At 43.7% G+C, this 17,529-nt stretch overlaps 1 protein-coding gene across 33 annotated transcripts in view; it reads right to left on the bottom strand.

The window, feature by feature from the left end:
* Window positions 1–17,529, bottom strand: part of ATG7 (autophagy related 7) — a 279,894-nt gene that overhangs the window by 250,386 nt on the left and 11,979 nt on the right. For 9 of the 33 annotated variants that reach the window (XM_063630318.1, XM_055259857.2, XM_055259859.2 and 6 more), the window contains 2 exons: window positions 2,596–2,765; window positions 2,040–2,094 (listed from right to left, as the gene is read on the bottom strand). In XM_063630318.1, the coding sequence (XP_063486388.1) occupies window positions 2,040–2,094; window positions 2,596–2,755 (215 nt within the window). In that variant the 5' untranslated portion in view covers window positions 2,756–2,765. Of the gene's footprint in view, window positions 1–2,039; window positions 2,095–2,595; window positions 2,769–11,074; window positions 11,124–16,779; window positions 16,874–17,529 lie in introns of those variants that run through there. The other 24 variants (XM_063630311.1, XM_063630308.1, XM_063630325.1 and 21 more) reach the window with 7 other exon arrangements.

Consider the following 17,529-nt stretch of genomic DNA (forward strand, 5'->3'; position numbering starts at 1 on the left):
TCTGAGATTAAAAAAAATTCTAGGGACACTTTATTTTAAATATCCTAGTAGTTGACCACTGCCACTTTCAAAAGCCAGAAAGACCTTATAAAGACTTCTTCACCTTCCTAAAATTCCCCATCTTGATACTGCTGAGGTACAATAAAGCAGAAAAAAACACTGTAGCCTTTTTCAATTCTCAGTAATCTTAAAGGCCCTCATCATGGTTTCAGCTCCACCCTCTTTCTCAAACTGAATTCTTAAGGACCACAATGACTTAATCAACAAACACAATGGCCCTCACATTGACCTCTGTGCTTCTGACAGTTTCTCTTTCCCTCCAGAAAGCATTGCCTTCTTTGGTTTCTGTAACACTTTTCTGGTTTTCCTCTGACAATCCCTGTGTCCTTCGCTAGTTCTGTATCATCTTTCACCTCCCTAATTAGAGCCATTCACTGTTCGCGCCTTTTGTTCTTATACTATACAGATGCTCCTCGACTTACCATGTCCTGATAAACTCACCATAAATTGAAAAAATATCATAAATCAAAACTCTATTTAATATGTCTAACCTGCCAGACATAGCTTAGTCTAGCCTTCCTTAAACGTGCCCAGAACACTTCCATTAGCCTAGAGTTGGGCAAAATCATCTTAACACAAAGCCTGTTCCATAAGAAAGTGTTGAATATCTCAGGTAATTTATTGAATACTGTACTGAAAGTGAAAAGCAGAATGGCTGTATGGGCCCACAAAGTATAATTTCCACTGAATGTGTATCGCTTTCTCACCATCATAAAGTCAAAAAGTCATTAAACTACCATAAGTTGGAGACTATCTTTATTCTCTTTCTCCTCTACCTGGATGTCTCCCAAATCTAGTCTGATCCTCTCTCCCCGACTCCAGTTCCTCCTGGACATTTCTAGTAGACACTGTCATCTCAAACTCAACATATTCTAAACCAAACTTGTCTCCTCCTAAATTTGTATCCCCCTCCTGGTTTCTCTATTTCTGTAGAAGATAGCAAAATCCCTGTAGCTACGCATGCTGGGTTTCAGAAATACATTTATAAATACATTTTTTTCTCTCGCCCCTGCTTTCTACATTTGGCTAGGTGTGACCCTGGGCAAGCCATTTTTACCTTTCGTCCCATGGTTTCCTCATCTGAAAAAAGAGAGAAAAATCACACCTGGTGAGTCTGAAAGAACAGATGTTTATGAAAATGCCTAATTAAGTGCTCAATAAATGTGTCTCTTGGCTGGGTGTGGTGGCTCGATCCTGTAATCCCAGCACTTTGGGAGGCCAAGGCAGGCAGATCACTTGAAGTTAGGAGTTCAAGATCTGCCTGGCAAATATGGTGAAACACTGTCTCTACCAAAAGAAATACAAAAATTAGCCAGGCATGATGGCGTGAACTTGTAGTCCCAGCTACTTGGGAGGCTAAGGCATGAGAATAGCTCAAACTCAGGAGGCGGAGGTTGCAGTGGGCTGAGATTGTACTACTGCACTCCAGCCTGGGTGACAGAATAAGACCCTGTCTCAAAAAAAAAAAAGTGTGTCTCTTCTCTCCAGCAACTCCCCACAGCTCCCAAGCAGATTAAAAAAAATTCTTCAAGGATATCTCTATCATATTCCATTGTATAGCACTATAATGCCTTGCACAGTGGCTTGTATACAGAAGTAGCCTAATAAACATTCATTGATCAATGCCCATGGACAATGCCCATGGACTAAAGGAGTGAATCGAGAGAAGTATCAAGAAAAGATCACAAAATATTAACTACAATCAAAATCAAGAGGGATATTATCTATGTCTCAATCAATCTAGATGGCACCTGGCACCTAATTGGCTCTGATAAATACGTGGTGAAAAATGAACCAGACAGACCTAAGTATCTAGCACTCATCTCTATGGAGCTATAAGAGAATCATGAGGGGCCTGACTCTGCTCACCGGGAACTTCCCTAGTCCTCCTGTGGTCCACCTATGAGGGAGGTAAGCATGCTTATTCCTTGCCAAAAGTAGTATTCTTTACTTCAGATTTTGAACAAATAAATACTCACATGTCAAAAGCACTGAACTCCAATGTTAAGCGAGCTGGCAGCCCAGCAGAGTCACCTGGACAGAAGCATTATCACATTTTCAATGACAAGTCAGAAATAGCAGCGTTCATAACAAAAATGCTTACGAATAGTTTTCTTCTTTGTTGAGCCCAAGGCACCCCATCCAATTTCTGATTATCTATGCTACATAGATAATATATGTATGGATAGATAATGGCAGAATGTGACAGAGCTCTTGTGAATATGAGACATTTGCCAAGAATACAAAAAAGCTTCAATGGAAAAAATATTTCCAATCTCTTCCCACAGCAATGCTAAGTAATGGGTATTATTTGGATTAATAATTTGAGTTTCACTACTCTCTTTCTTTTTCCCCACAACAAGAGAAAATAAATGAAAATGAACTGGGATCAAAAAGTCAGGAAGTAAAATAGAAACTAGTGAAGAGCGCTAATTATAAAAGACGAGGGCTGTCTCTTTCTAAAGGAAAGCTGACACTATACTAGACAGAGAGGATAACAGAAGATGATGGAAAATGAAATTTACAATCACCTACCATTGTAGTAATAACCCTTAATGTCCTTGGGAGCTTCATCCAGCCGATACTCGTTCAGCTTCTTCTGGGTCAACTCATGCCAGAACCCAACATCCAAGGCACTGCTAAAGGGGGCAAACTGCAGTTTAGAGAGTCCAGGATTCCCCGTAGCTGCCGCCATTATTTCTTGCCTACTAAAAAACAGAACAGAACACAGCAAAATAACATATCCATGCAAAACCTGGTGAGAAAGAACATTTGTAATAAAGCTTAATTCAAACAAACAAAAAGTAATGAGATGTTTACAGGCTATCTTAAGACACAACTTCTTTTTGGATTGTGGTAAGAAACATATAACATATACTTTACCATCTTGATTATTTTGAGGTTAGGTGGTATTAAGTATAATCACAATGTTGTGAAACAGATCTCCAGAACTTTTTCATCTTGCAAAACTGGAACTCTATACTCTTTAAACAATAACTCCCCATTTCCTTTCCCCCAGGACCTTGCACCCACCATTCTACTTTCTGTCTATACAGGTTTGACTACTTCATGTAAATGGCATCATACAGTATTTGTGTTTTTGCGACTGGCTTATTTCACTTAAGACACAACTTTGAAAACCATCCTAATTGGCCTGTGTTGTCAAGCTGATTCTCCTCATGACACAGTGATTTTTTTTTTTTTTTAATTGAGATGGAGTCTCACTCTGTTGCCCAGGCTGGAGTGCAGTGGCGCAATCTCGACTCACTACAGCCTCCGCCTCCCAGGTTCAAGCAATTATCCTGCCTCAGCCTCCAAAGTAGCTGGGACTACAGGCGCATGCCACCACGCCCAGCTAATTTTTTGTATTTTTGGTAGAGACAGGGTTTCACCGATGACACAGTGATTTTTCTAAGTAACCTTTGTGGCCTTAATGTTTATGCTCCTTCCTTCCTTGAGTCAGTCTGACTGATGCACTACTGTTATTCCTTCTTTGACACAGACACTGTCTCAGAAGTTTTTGCCATCTTGTGTGGTCCTGGAGAACTCTGCAAGTACAAAATCCTAAATCCAGCCACTCAGAAATGCAACAAACCAAACTGTCAGAATTCTGTCTGTCTGAGAGCAGTGCTTTAACACCTCTAGCTGAAGCAGATAATGAGGATACGTTTCTCCCCACCTCCCACAGAGCCTAAATTTCTTTGAAATCTCATATTTTATCTTTTCAATGCATGGAAATTTTGTATTTTGTGCCATGATATATATTTTATTATTTCATTTCCCCCCTCAAATCATCTAATAAATTTGACCTTCCTGGCAATCATGCATACGTATACTGTAACTTTCTATAATCCCTCCACACTCTCAGGGTAACATATCCCAGTTTGAGAAGGACAATACTAAAGAAATCTGGCAGCTCCAAAAAGCAAATTGAGGAGGTCCCTTCACTTTCCAACTGTCCAATTACCCCACAACCAGACATACAAGTATTTCTGCAGCAGAACATATGAACAGTCACTGTAAATGGGATACATTTACAGGGTCACGCTCTGCTGCCCAGGCTGCAGTACAGTGGCACAATCTCAGCTCACTGCAACCTCAGCCTCCCAAGCTCAAGCAATCCTCCTACCTCAGCCTCCCAAGTGGCTGAGACTACAGGCATGGGCTACCATGACTGGCTAATTTTTCTATATTTTCAGTAGAGAACAGGTCTTGTCGTGTCGCCCAGGCTGGTGTCGAGCTCTTGGATTTGTGATCCTTCCACCCTGGACTCCCAAAGTGCTGCGATTACAGGCATGAGCCACTGCACCTGGCTAAATGGGATATATTTTTTTAAAACAGCTCATATCTACTCAGGGAGGTTTTGCTTAAGTTTTGTGCCAAGACTATTAAAAAGCTTTCAGTTTTCCAAACTTGTTGGATTTAGAATTAGAGATAAGGAGCTTTGGGTTGATAGAAACTGTATAATGAAATACAAAGTTAGTGCTCCTGGTCGGGCGCTGTGGCTCACGCTTGTAATCCCAGCACTTTGGGAGGCCGAGACGGGTGGATCACGAGGTCAGGAGATGGAGACCACGCTGAAACCCTGTCCCTCCTAAAAATACAAAAAATTAGCTGGGCATGGTGGCGGGCGCCTGTAGTCCCAGCTACCAGAGAGGCTGAGGCAGGAGAATGGCGTGAACCCGGGAGGCGGAGCTTGCAGTGAGCCGAGATTGCGCCACTGCACTCCAGCCTGGGCGACAGAGCGAGACTCCGTCTCAAAAAAAAAAAAACAACAAAAAAAAAACAAAAGTTAGTGCTCCTACATAACAGGTATTCAAATCAAGAAGAATGGGATGAATGTGGGGCAGAGCCCTGGGAAAGACACCGTGAAGCAGATGGGCACTGAGTGATGTTGAAAAGGATGGGTAAGGGGTGGGGGAAGATGGGTGGAGGGCAGAAGGAACAAGAAGAGCAGAGGAATACTCATGGCAGAAATAGGGACACGTGAAACCAGCTGTCCTCATGTGGAGGGTTTGTGCTGTGCAGGAGCAGCACACATAGAGGTGAGCAGCTGACATGGGTGAACACCTATGGAGAAGCCTCAAATGCGAGGCTAACGAATTTTGGAGGGGGAAGCCAGTGGCAGTCCTGCATGGTGAATATGATTCTGCAGTGGGTAAAGGGCTTTGAAAGAGGCAGGCAGGGAAATCAGCTAAGAGCCCAAAAATTTATGAAGACCTGGATTAGAGCAGAGGAGTAAAACTGAAAAGGAGGGGACCCTTGTTGGGGCTGATTTAAAATAAAAGGTGACCTAACTTGGTATCTTGGTGGACTCGAGAAATGAAAAGAGAGAGCAAAGCTCTTGGGGTGTCAAGCCACAAATGGCTAGGAGAATGGCAGCTTGAGTGAAAGAGAAGACCCTTGAGAGGCAAAGCAAGATTCAGAAGAGTAATAATGAAAGAATTTTCAGTTGTGGACAACAGCAGGGCAAAGATAAGCCAAGGAAACTGGACATGGATACTGACAGAACAGCTAACACAGGTGACAATGATCAGTTTTTAGAAGTTACTCAGAGAAAGAAAAGCCCCACAAAGTCCCAGAGAATGTCCGCAGTTAGTGAGTAAAAAGAAATAGAACCAGTAGGCCAGGCACGGTGGCTCATGCCTGTAATCCCAGCAGTTTGGGAGGCCAAGGCGGGTGGATCACCTGAGGTCAGGAGTTTGAGACCAGCCTGACCAAAATGGTGAAACTCCATCTCTACTAAAAATACAAAATTAGCTGGGTGTGGTGGCACATGCCTATAATCCCAGCTACTTGGGAGGCTGAGGCAGGAGAACTGCTTGAACCCAGGAGACAGAGGTTGCAGTGAGCCGAGATTGTGCCATTGCGCTCCAGCCTGGGCAACAAGACCAAAACTCCATCTCAAAAAAAAAAAGAAAGAAAAAAGAAAAGAAAGAAATAGAACCAGTAAAACAAAGAAGGCTGTAGTTGGAACACCAGGACAGTACATATATCTACCAACTCTAAGCAGTAAAAAACTTTGAGAAGAGTAATGATGAATGGACACTAGAAATCAAAGAAAATGACTGGTCAATGCCATTGTATTTAATGTTTAAAAGGAGTGCGGTGGTGGCTTTCTAAAATGCAATTTCGTGGTAGATTGCTTAAAAGAGAACAGGCTATAAAGGCAGAATCACCACAGGGGAGTAACTGACTGTGTCCCTAGCAAGTTCCAGGGGGGCAGGTTAGTTTGCCATTGGATTCCTAATGGGTGGTTTGTTGTTGTTTTTCAACAGGCTGAATATGCTTTCCACATTTAAAAAGATGTTTTGGCAACAGAAATCCAATTTTGAATGAATGAAAGACTCACAACGAGGGCTTAAAAAAACTGAAAAGCAAACAGAAGGAATGAGGTGGGAATTATAATAAATATTTTTCTATATAATTGATAAGCTTCATTGATCACAAAAGACAACACATCACTATCCCTAAAATTCTCCACTGCCTCAGTATGGCTTGCAGCATCACGCCCCAGATAGTGCCTGACCAAGTGTTTTCAAACATTCACCATCTTGAGCACATATTTATTTATTTTCTATTTATTTTTTCTTTGAGACAGAGTCTTGCTCTGTTGCCCAGGCTGGAGTGCAGTGGCACGATCTCAGCTCACTGCAACCTCTACCTCCTGGGTTCAAGAGATTCTCCTACCTAAGCCTCCTGAGTAGCTGGGACTACAGGTGTGCACCACCATGCCCGGCTAATTTTTGTTTTTTAGTAGAGATGTGGTTTCACTATGTTGGCCAGGCTGGTCTCGAACTCCTGACCATGTGATCTGCCCATCCAGGCCTCCTAAAGTGCTGGGATTACAAGTGTCAGCCACTGCTCCCGGCCTTTGAGCACTTATTAAAAAATGAGGATGCCTGGGTCTCACTCCCACTTCCTGTGGAGGAAAGAAGATTTGATAAGAGAAGGGATAGTGATGGAGGCCAGGAGTCTGGAGTTTGCCTAGTGCCTCAGGTGATGCTGCTGTAGGTTTGGTGCTATCTTGATGCCTACAAGTCACTGGCACTTATTTTTGGAGGTCTCACCTCAAAATCACCTCAAATGTATTTGAATGCACCCTCAACTCCTATTAAATATTTTTTGGCTTTTAATTGTTTGAAAGAATTTTTATAATCTTGCCCAATGGAAAACAGGTGATTTGGCCAGGCTCAGTGGCTCACGCCTATAATCCTAGTACTTTGGGAGGCCAAGGCAGGGGATCGCCTGAGGTCAGGAGTTCAGGACCAGCCTAGCCAACATGGTGAAACCCCCATCTCTACTAAAAATAAAAAAAATTAGCCAGGTATAGTGGAGTGCACCTGTAATCTCAGCTACTTGGGAGGCTGAGGCACGAGAATCTCTTGAACCTGGGAGGCGGAGGTTGCAGTTGCACTCCAGCCTGGGCAACAAGAGCAAAACTCCATTTCAAAAAAAAAACAAAATAAAATAAGAAAACAGATGATTTGAGGATTTGAGGCACACATGTGTAGAAACACTCTCACAGCCTCCTGTTGTTTCCTGGGCCTCTAATCTCTCCCTTTTCCTCCACAATGCAGCTAGCGTTTTCTTTCTACTGTTGGTTTTTGAAGGATTCCATGCTCAGCCCTCTCCTCAGTCATTCATTTTCTTTTTTTTTTTTGAGACAGAGTCCTGCTCCGTTGCCCAGGCTGGAGTGCAATGGTGCGATTTCGGCTCACGGCAACCTTGCCCTCCCAGGTTCACGCAATTCTCCTGCCTCAGCCTCCCAAGTAGCTGGGACTACAGGTGTGTGTCACCATGCACAGCTAATTTTTTTTTTTTTTCTCGAGATGGAGTCTTGCTCTGTTACCCAGGCTGGAGTGCAATGGCATGATCTGGGCTCACTGCAACCTCTGCCTCCTGGGTTCACGTGATTCTCCTGCCTCAGACTCCCAAGTAGCTGAGATTACAGGCGCACGCCATCACGCCCGGCTAACTTTTTGTATCTTTAGTAGAGATGGGGTTTCACCATGTTGGCCAGGCTGGTCTCAAACTCCTGACCTTGTGATCTGCCCGTCTCGGCCTCCCAAAGTGCTGGGATTACAGGCGTGAGCCACCACGCCCGGCCCTAATGTTTTGTATTTTTTAGTAGAGACAGGTTTCACTACATTGGTCAGGCTGGTCTCAAACTCCGGACCTCAAGTGATCTGCCCGCCTTGATGTACCAAAGTGCTGGGATTACAGATGTGAGCCACCCTGCCCGGCCAGTCATTCACTTTCTTTTCTTTTCTTTTTTTTTTTTTTTTTGAGACAGAGTCTCATTCTGTCATCTAGGTTGGAGTGTAGTGGCACGATCTCAGCTCACTGCAACTTCCACCTCCTGGGTTCAAGTGATTCTCCTGCCTCAGCCTCTTGAGTGGCTGGGATTACAGGCGCGCACCACCGCACCCGGCTAATTTTTTATATTTTTGGTAGAGACAAGGTTTCACCACGTTGGCCAGGCTGGTCTCAAACTCCTGACCTCAAGCAATCTGCTCGCCTTGGTCTCCCAAAGTGCTGGGATTACAGGCGTGGGCCACTGCACCTGGCCAAATCATTCACTTTCTACAACAATTTCTGTCTATATGCCAATGAATCTCAGGACTATACTTCTAGCTCTAACCTCTAAACATATATTTAAGTGTCCTTTAAAGCCAGGACTTAGATTCCTCAGAATCTCAAATTCAACAAATCCCAAATTCAGCATATATTTTCCCTAAATTCTGCCCCTTTCTCTGTATTTCCTAGTTTGCTTAATAGTATCACCTTACATTCAAGCAACAAATCTCAAAGTCATCTTCAATTTTTCTCTCTCTCAATGCAATAAAGCACTAATTCCTAGAAGTTCAACCTTAAACAGTCCTCTGGAATGAGATGAAGATTAACAGTTACTGAACACAGACCAAAACTAGGCACAGCAGCAAGGGTGTTCAATTGAATTCAATTCTCTCAGAAGCCCTAAGAAGGAATAGCTCCAATTTTACAGAGCAAGAAACTGAGGTTCCGAGAGGTAAGAAATTCACACAAGGAGGCCAGGTGTGGTGGCTCACGCCTGTAATCCTAGCACTTTGGGAGGCCAAGGCGGGCGGATCACCTGAGGTCAGGAGTTCGAGACCAGCCTGACAAACATGGCAAAACCCCATCTCTACGAAAAATACAAAAATTACCCAGGCGTGGTGGTACATGCCTGTAATCTCAGCTATTTGGGAGGCTGACACAGAAGGATCGTTTGAACCCGGGAGGCGGAGGTTGCAGTGAGCCGAGATGGAGATCGTGCCACTGCACTCCAGCCTGGGCAACAGAGCAAGACTCTGTCTCCAAAAAAAAAAAGAAAGAAAGAAAAAAATAAATTCACACAAGGCTATACAGCTAGGAAAGTGGGGGAACCAGGATTCAGCTTCCAGATTCATGCCACTCTGAAGCCCACGCTCCTCATGCAACTTCATGCTTCCTGTCTAGGTCTGCCTGCCTTCTCTCCATTCCCGCTGCTACGTGCCAGGCTTCATCACCTCACACCTCGGCTCTTGCAGTGATATACTCACGGGTCACTGCCTTTGGCCCGTCTCCTCCAAACAAGATGACAAACTGCCACCAGGAATGATCTGCACAGGTGACTCCCTTGTTTAAACAAACAAACGAAAGCTTACTGGCCTTACTACACAGAGAATAAGGTGCTGCAGCCTTAGCCTGCTAGTTTCCTGATCTTCTGCATGGCTGATGTTCCTAGGAAACCTTTCCCCTCTCTACCAGGAAAAGTACTTCTCATCTCACAAAGTCTTTATGAAGCTGTCAGTAACAGTCAGTGGATATTAACAGTTCCCTTCTCAATGGTGACAGATGAACACTTCCATTAGGGCATTTACCACCATGAACTGTGCTTGCTGTTTTGATAATACTGTTAAAAACTATTTAAATAACAGCAGTAGTAATAGTCATATTAGTAACTGTTCTTAATAAATGCTCATTCTGTACCAAGCACTACACTAAATAGTTTACATGTTATTCCCTTGACAACCCCAGTGGTAAGATTATGCCTACTTTACCGAAGAGAAAACTGAGGCACTGGGAGCTTAAGTAACTTGCCCAGAGTCACACAGGAAGTGGTAGAGCTGAGATGATAACCCGGGTCTGCTAGCTTCAAAGCCCCTATTCTCGTCACTATATTACACTGCCTTGAATGAAGAAACTTCTTTTCAGGAACTTTCTACTGCCCATCAGCCTCACACATGCTAAAAAATAACCAATTGTTTCGAAAAACATTCACAAGCTAACCTCTCCAACAGTCAAAACAAAAAGGCCCTGGCCAGAGCCATCATCCAATGTGGAAGGAAATCAACACAGTTGCAGACAGTGGTACAAAAGGATTTCATCTAAAATCCTCCGTGTGACAGATCATCGAGTCCCTACATATGTCAGTCATCCACAACTTTCTCTTAAAGGACAAATGTAACTTGTTTTCATCATAATTTTGATGACCTGCTAAGGACATCAAGATGGAATTTTACCAGTGCCAGAGAATCACAAAGACAAAAAAGAAAACTCTATTCTACAAGACTTCGGTAGCTAGGTAAAAGTGACTAAGGATAACTACTTAGAAGATAACAGACATGGCCGGGTGAAGTGACTCACGCCTGTAATCCTAGCACTTTGGAGGCTGAGGTGGGTGGATCACTTGGTAAGGACTCCAAGACCAGCCTGACTAACATTGCGAAACCCCGTCTCTACTAAAAATACAAAAATTAGCCGGGCATGGTGGTGCATGCCTATAATCCCAGCTACTCGGGAGGCTGAGGCAGGAGAACTGCTTGAACCCGGGAGGCAGAGGTTGCAGTGAGCTGAGATCACGCCATTGTACTCCAGCCTGGGAGACAAGGGTGACACTCCATCTCAAAAAAAAAAAAAAGATAACAGACATTTTGTATATTAATTGCAGATAGTGGTTCCTGGTGTCTTCAAGGTTGTGCATCTGAAGCCTAAAGTAAAGTCTGCCTACCTGGGGGTGGCTGCTTCATGAGGTAGGCTGGAAGTACCGGGCAGTGACAGCTACCTGGAGGAGAAGAGGAAGCAGAAGGCCAAGATCCACTATCAGAAGTAAAAACAGCCCATGAGGCTGCAGAAACAGGAGGAAGAGAATGTGGAGAAGAAAACTGACAAATACAGAGTTCCTCAAGACCATGGGCTCCTGGTCTGAGCCCAGTAAAGGCTGCTTATTCCTCATGCTTGGCCTGGCCTGCCCCTCCTCCATCACCACGCTGGGATGTGGGGGACCCAGGCGGCACTCCAGGAGCTGAAGGCAGCCTGGGACTTAGAAAGATGGGAAAGAGGAAAGGGCCTTAGTCACTGCCTTTCTATAAAGTTATTTGAAACAATTCTAGGAGTTGTGCAGCCATAATTTGCCTATGACCTACTTGTCCATGAGAGAGTTTTTAAGAAGAATTAGTTACTTCTGTTTCAATATTAGCAAAAGTGAGCTGGAACATTAATTGGAGGGGAGCCCTACTCTGTGAATGAGGCATCTATTTCCCACCCGGTCTATACTATAGACTGCAGCTACTAGGATGTGAGAAAACACATGGGGACAATATAAGTTTGCTGTTGTACAAACGTTATTTATAGAAGCAGAGACTGGGAAGATGTGTGACCAAAGGGGTTCCAGGTATTGCCCTTATTCCTTCCCTGTACTTTGTAAACAGAACAAATAAACTATTTTTACAGAGAGAGAGAAAAAAAAGGCCCAGTGCAGTGGTCCATGCCTGTAATCCTAACTCTTTGGGAGGCTGAGGCAGGAGAATCACTTGAGCCCAGGAGTTTGAGACCAGCCTGGGCAACATGGTGAGACCCCATTTCTACAAAAAAATTTAAAAATTTGCTGGGCATTGCAGGGCACACCTGTAGTCCCAACGACTCGGGAAGCTGAGGTAAGAAGATAGCTTGAGCCCACCAGGAGGTTGAGGCTGCAGTGAGCCATGATTGCACAAAAGTAATTTGCATAAGAGGCACATCCTTCAAATATTTTCTGACTTATTTGACCTTAGAGAAATTCTGAACAGAACCCAAGGGCCTATTTAATAAGAGGATATAGTTGATATTCAGCTGCTGAAACTGTTCTATGACAGGCTGAAAACAGAAAAGTCTTAAGCAACATCAGCATGATGAGGAATCTTCTGGAAATACCTAAACAGGACAATCTATGGTAAAGGTATCACTTAGGAACATACATGTCTATGTCACATCACTATAGTGCTTAAGCTGGAAGGGAAGATTTAAGAAGTAATGGTCGGAGGGGAATTTGGGGGGAAGTGTCATAGGTAGAGTTATTCATGTGTCACTAATCTAAATCCAAACATAACCTACTTCTTGAAAAAGTAAGGCTTGCCTGTATAACCCTGGACAGTGCAAGTGAAACTTCGGCCTCTGCTTAGCTTAGAAAGATAAAGGATTGTTTTTATCACACTTCAACATTATATTCAGACACAGTCAAGGAAAGAAATTAACATAGGCATCAATGTAAGTGTGTTTCAATTTTATTTCAAACTATTTCAGGATGTGAAACATCCTGAGTTACACAAGATGGGATTGTGTCACTGCCAATTAAACAGGAAAGGTTTTGATAGGGATTCAACACTGTAATGAGCAAGAACCCTAGCTGTGTAAGAAAGCCTGCAGTAGCCAAGAAGTTCAGTCAAGATTAAACTGAAATAGCACCAAGTGTGGTTAACCAATACAACCCCCCTGGGGCTGTGTCTACCACTGAAACTTGGTGCAAATTTCAGACTTTAATGAAAATAAAACTCAGTCACACTCAGCATGAGTAGGAGCTCAGAAAATGTCACTGAATGAGTACTTATCAAAAGTTTCTGTCCAAATGGATCTAAATCTTTTGTTTTTTAAGATCAAATCCCCACAGGAAATGTGCAGTGGCGGTTGCCTCCCAAGAAAGCTGCTAGGGCAGGAGAGAGGAGTGTGGGGAGACTTATTTTCACTGCATGACCTTTTTTGCCTCTTAAAGTTTGTATTATGTATATAAAATAACAATACAGAAATAACTAAAATAATTAAAGAAAAAAGTCCTAACCCAATGGCAAGAAGACAAAGAGAGACATAAACGACTAGCAGTTCAACTGCTTTGGTTCCCAGAAATCATAGCTGGGAGATCCTTGAAACAAGAACCATGTCCTATTCATCTTTCTTTAGGACTGAGCACAGTGCCTGGATCATATTAAGAGCTCAGTAAAGGTTGAAATGAAATAATAGCTCTCTTTTCCCACAAAGGGCCAATGGATGGATGCTATACAGTAAGATAAATCTCAGCAGAGTTTAAAAATTACTAATAGCTTGAATTGTCCAAACAGGAAACAGATCAGAGAGATAATGAGTTCTCCATTAGTGGAAGTGTTCAAGCATATATTGGATGATTATTTGCCATGTAATACTGCACAAAGGATTGCTGTATCAGGCAGTCAGACAAGACCAGGTTCTGGCAAGCTTTTCCTGAAGAAGGCCAGATAGTAAATATTTTAAGGCACTGCAGGCCTCAAACAGTCTGCTGTGTATTTATTTTTGTACAACCCTTAAAAAAATGCAAAAACCATTCTTAGCTCCTGTACTGCACAAAAAAAGGCCTCGGGCAGGACTTGATCCACAGGCTATAGTTTGCTGACTCCTGGACTAAATGATCTTCCAAACCTGTTATCTTTTGACTCTTTGAAGGTGCCAATAATATATTTTGTTTTGAGGGAGACTGATGTTTTTGGCATAATCTTTTTAAAGGGCAGTAAAGATCAGTGAGGGCTGCTGAGGGCGAAGGCCAGATTCTAAGGCCACATCTGCTGGTCTGCAATAGGCACCTTTTTTTTTTTTTTTTTTTGAGACGGAGTCTCGCTCTGTCCCCCAGGCTGGAGTGCAGTGGCACAATCTCGGCTCACTGCAAGCTCCACCTCCCGGGTTCACGCCATTCTCCTGCCTCAGCCTCTCCGAGTAGCTGGGACTACAGGCGCCCGCCACCACGCCCGGCTAATTTTTTTTGTATTTTTTTAGTAGAGACGGGGTTTCGCCGTGGTCTCGATCTCCTGACCTCGTGATCCGCCCGCCTCGGCCTCCCAAAGTGCTGGGATTACAAGCGTGAGCCACCGTGCCCGGCCAATAGGCACCTTGTAATGCTGCAAATACTTCTTTATGAACTGGTAAATATAGTCTACTCAAAACATTCACACATCTCTCAGCATCATTAAGCCAAGACGAAGCTCATTTGATATTTATTAAGGCTCATAACGTTCCGGAAAGACTGCATCAGCAGCATTCTACATCCTAAGCAGGCATATGACTACACCTCTGATGGTTTCCTTATGCTTTCTCCCAGACCCCCGCTGCTGCCTTCCGACTTTTCTAGTTCTACCCCATGGCCCTGTCACTCCTCACCTCTGACTTGATGCTCCTTAACAGCGGCTCTCAGGCCCCCATGGCCTAGAACCCACAGCCCCTCTGTCTGAAAAGTGTTCCCTGTTCTCCCTCACCTTGCTTCTGTGACTGCCTGGCATTTTGAAAAGCCAGCTCAGAGGTGACCTGCTCGGGAAAGCCTTCTCAGAGGTGCCTCGCCTGTCTTCACTCCCCTCATACTCCTGGCAGCTATAATCACTCCTGGCTCTAAGCCACCTAGACATTTGGTATTGTTTTTCAACTCTTTGCTTACCTGTTTGCCTCCACCAAACTTGATTGTAAACTCTACAAATACAGATCCTGGCTCATATTCCTTTCAATGTCCCTAGTCCCTTGCGAGTGGCTCTCAAACATTACTAGGATGAATTTTAGAAACCTTTTATCAGCCAGGCACAGTGGCTCACATCTGCATCCCAGTACTTTGAGAGGCTCAGGCAGGAGGACTGCTTGGAGGCAGGAGTTCATGACCAGCCTGGGCAACACAGCAGGACACCATCTCTAGAAAAAATTAATTTAAAAATAAAATAATAAAAAAAAAAAAAGGTTGGGTGTGGTGGCTCACACCTGCAATCCCAGCACTTTGGGGGGTCTGAGGCGGGAGGATAGCTTGAGCTCAGGAGTTTGAGACCAGCCCAGGCAACATGGGCAACATTCCGTCTCTACCAAAAATATTTAAAAAGTTAGCTGGGCATGGCGGTGGCACGCACCTGTGTTCCCAGCTACTTGGGAGACTCAGGCAGAGGATCACTTAAGCCTGGGAGATTAAGGCTGCAGTAGCCAAGATGGCAAGATGGCACCACTGCACTCCAGCCTAGGTGACAGACCCAGACCCTGTCTCAAAAAAAAAAAAAAAGAAAGAAAGAAAAAACAAACAAACAAAAAACACAAAACAAAAACAAGTAACTTTCTATAGATATCCTCCCCAAAAGAAACAAAAGCAAGAAATAACACAAACTTCTATGACTATGAGAACAAACCCCAGAAGCCAATTACCACAGAATATGGAGTAAGGAATCATGAAGAACATACGACGATATGCCATATAACTTAGGTCTCTAAACCTATTATTGTTTTTTCAAGACTAAGACCTTAGCGGGCAGGAAACATGCATGCACAAATCAGTGCAAATAAAACCTTACTCAACTGCATATGAAAGTAGTCAAGAATAAATGTTTCTTTCTGAAAGCGTTCTGGTAGCTACTAGTGACAATATCTGGTCATTAATATAGCATTTTAATGAAGAGATTAAAGTTAACACCAGCAGCAACGTGACAAACAGACACTGTGTGCTATCTGATAGAATGCCATGGAAAGAACACAGCATCTGTGGTGTTTGGATGAAAATACACAACCTGGATCTCATGGGAGGAAACATCAGATAAACCCAAGTTGAAAAACATTCTACAAAATGACCAGGATTATAGTCTTCAGAAGTGCCAAGGTCTTAAAAGTCAAAGGGAGACAAGGAACTGTCCCAGATTGAAAGAGACCACAAAGACGTGACAGCTGGGGACCACGTGTGATCCTGGGATGATGCTCCACTATAAAAGGGCATTTTGGGACAAAAACTGAATGGGATTCTCTGGGAGATGGATAAATAGAAGGTCTCTGTCTTATTCTTATAGTATTTCTGTAAGTTTGAAACTGTTCCAAAATAAAATAGTAAGAATAATTTTATCACCCAGACACACACAGCTTTATACTTTGTTCAACAGGCAAAACCAATCAACCTGACAGAAGTTAGAACGGTGATTACAGGATGAGGTGGAGCTACTGACTGAGAAGGCCACGAGGAAAGCTCCTGGGGAGATGGAAATATTCTATATCTTGAGCTGGGTGGTGGTTACAAGGCATGTACCTATGTAAAAAGCCACAAGCTAAACATTTGCTATCAGTGCACTTTATGTATGTTATCCATGAATAAAGAAGTAAAATAGGGCCGGGTGCGGTGGCTCACACCTGTAATCCCCACAGTTTGGGAGGCTGAAGGAGGAGGACTGCTTGAGCCCAGGAGTTCAAGACCAGCCTGGGTAACATGATGGGCCCCCATCTCTACAAAAAATAAAAAAAATTGCCAGGCGCCTGTAGTCCTAGCTACTTGGGAGGCTGAGGTAGGAGGTGGGAGGATCGCTTGAACCCAGGAGGTCGAGTCTGCAGTGAGCCGTGATTGTGCCACTGAACTCCAGCCTGCGTGACAGGGTGAGAACCTGTCACAGGAAGGAATTAAAAAAAAAAAAAAAAGCCGGGTGTGGTAGCTCATACCTGTAATCCCAGCACTCTGGGAGGCTGAGGCGGGCAAATCACGAGGTCAGGAGATCGAGACCATCCTGGCTAACACGGTGAAACTCCGTCTCTACTGAAAATACAAAAAAAAAATTAGCTGGGCATGGTGGCGGGCGCCTATAGTCCCAGCTACTCGGGAGGCTGAGGCAGGAGAATGGTGTGAACCCGGGAGGCGGAGCTTGCAGTGAGCCAAGATTGTGCACCTGCACTCCGGCCTGGGCGATAGAGCAAGACTCCATCTCAAAAAAAAAAAAAAAAAGGCCAGGCACAGGCACAGTGGCTTACACTTGTAATCCTAGCACTTTGGGAGGCCAAAGCAGGATGATCACTTGAGCCCAGACGAGACCAGTCTAGGCAACATCGTAAGACCTCATCTCTACAAATAATTTTAAAAAATTATTATGGAGTGGTGGTGCAGGCCTGTGGTCCCAACTACTCAGGAGGCTGAGACAGGAGGATCGCCTGAGCTCAGGCAATCCAAGCTGCAGTGAGCCATGACTGCACCACTGTATTCCAGCCTGGACAACAGAGCAAGACCCTGTCTCAAAAAATAAGATAAAATAAAAAAGTAGAACAAAACCCCTATCTTTAAACTATACCAGTCCTACAAAGAGAACCTTCATTTATTCATCAGTAGGTCATTAAAGTAGGTCATCAGTTAACAGATGACCTACTTAAATTTAGCTTTGGTAAAAAGCAATTCATTACTCTAAATAAGGAGCCTAAATG

Source organism: Symphalangus syndactylus, chromosome 21, assembly GCF_028878055.3.
Source record: "Symphalangus syndactylus isolate Jambi chromosome 21, NHGRI_mSymSyn1-v2.1_pri, whole genome shotgun sequence".
Classification (NCBI taxonomy): Eukaryota; Metazoa; Chordata; class Mammalia; order Primates; family Hylobatidae; genus Symphalangus; species Symphalangus syndactylus.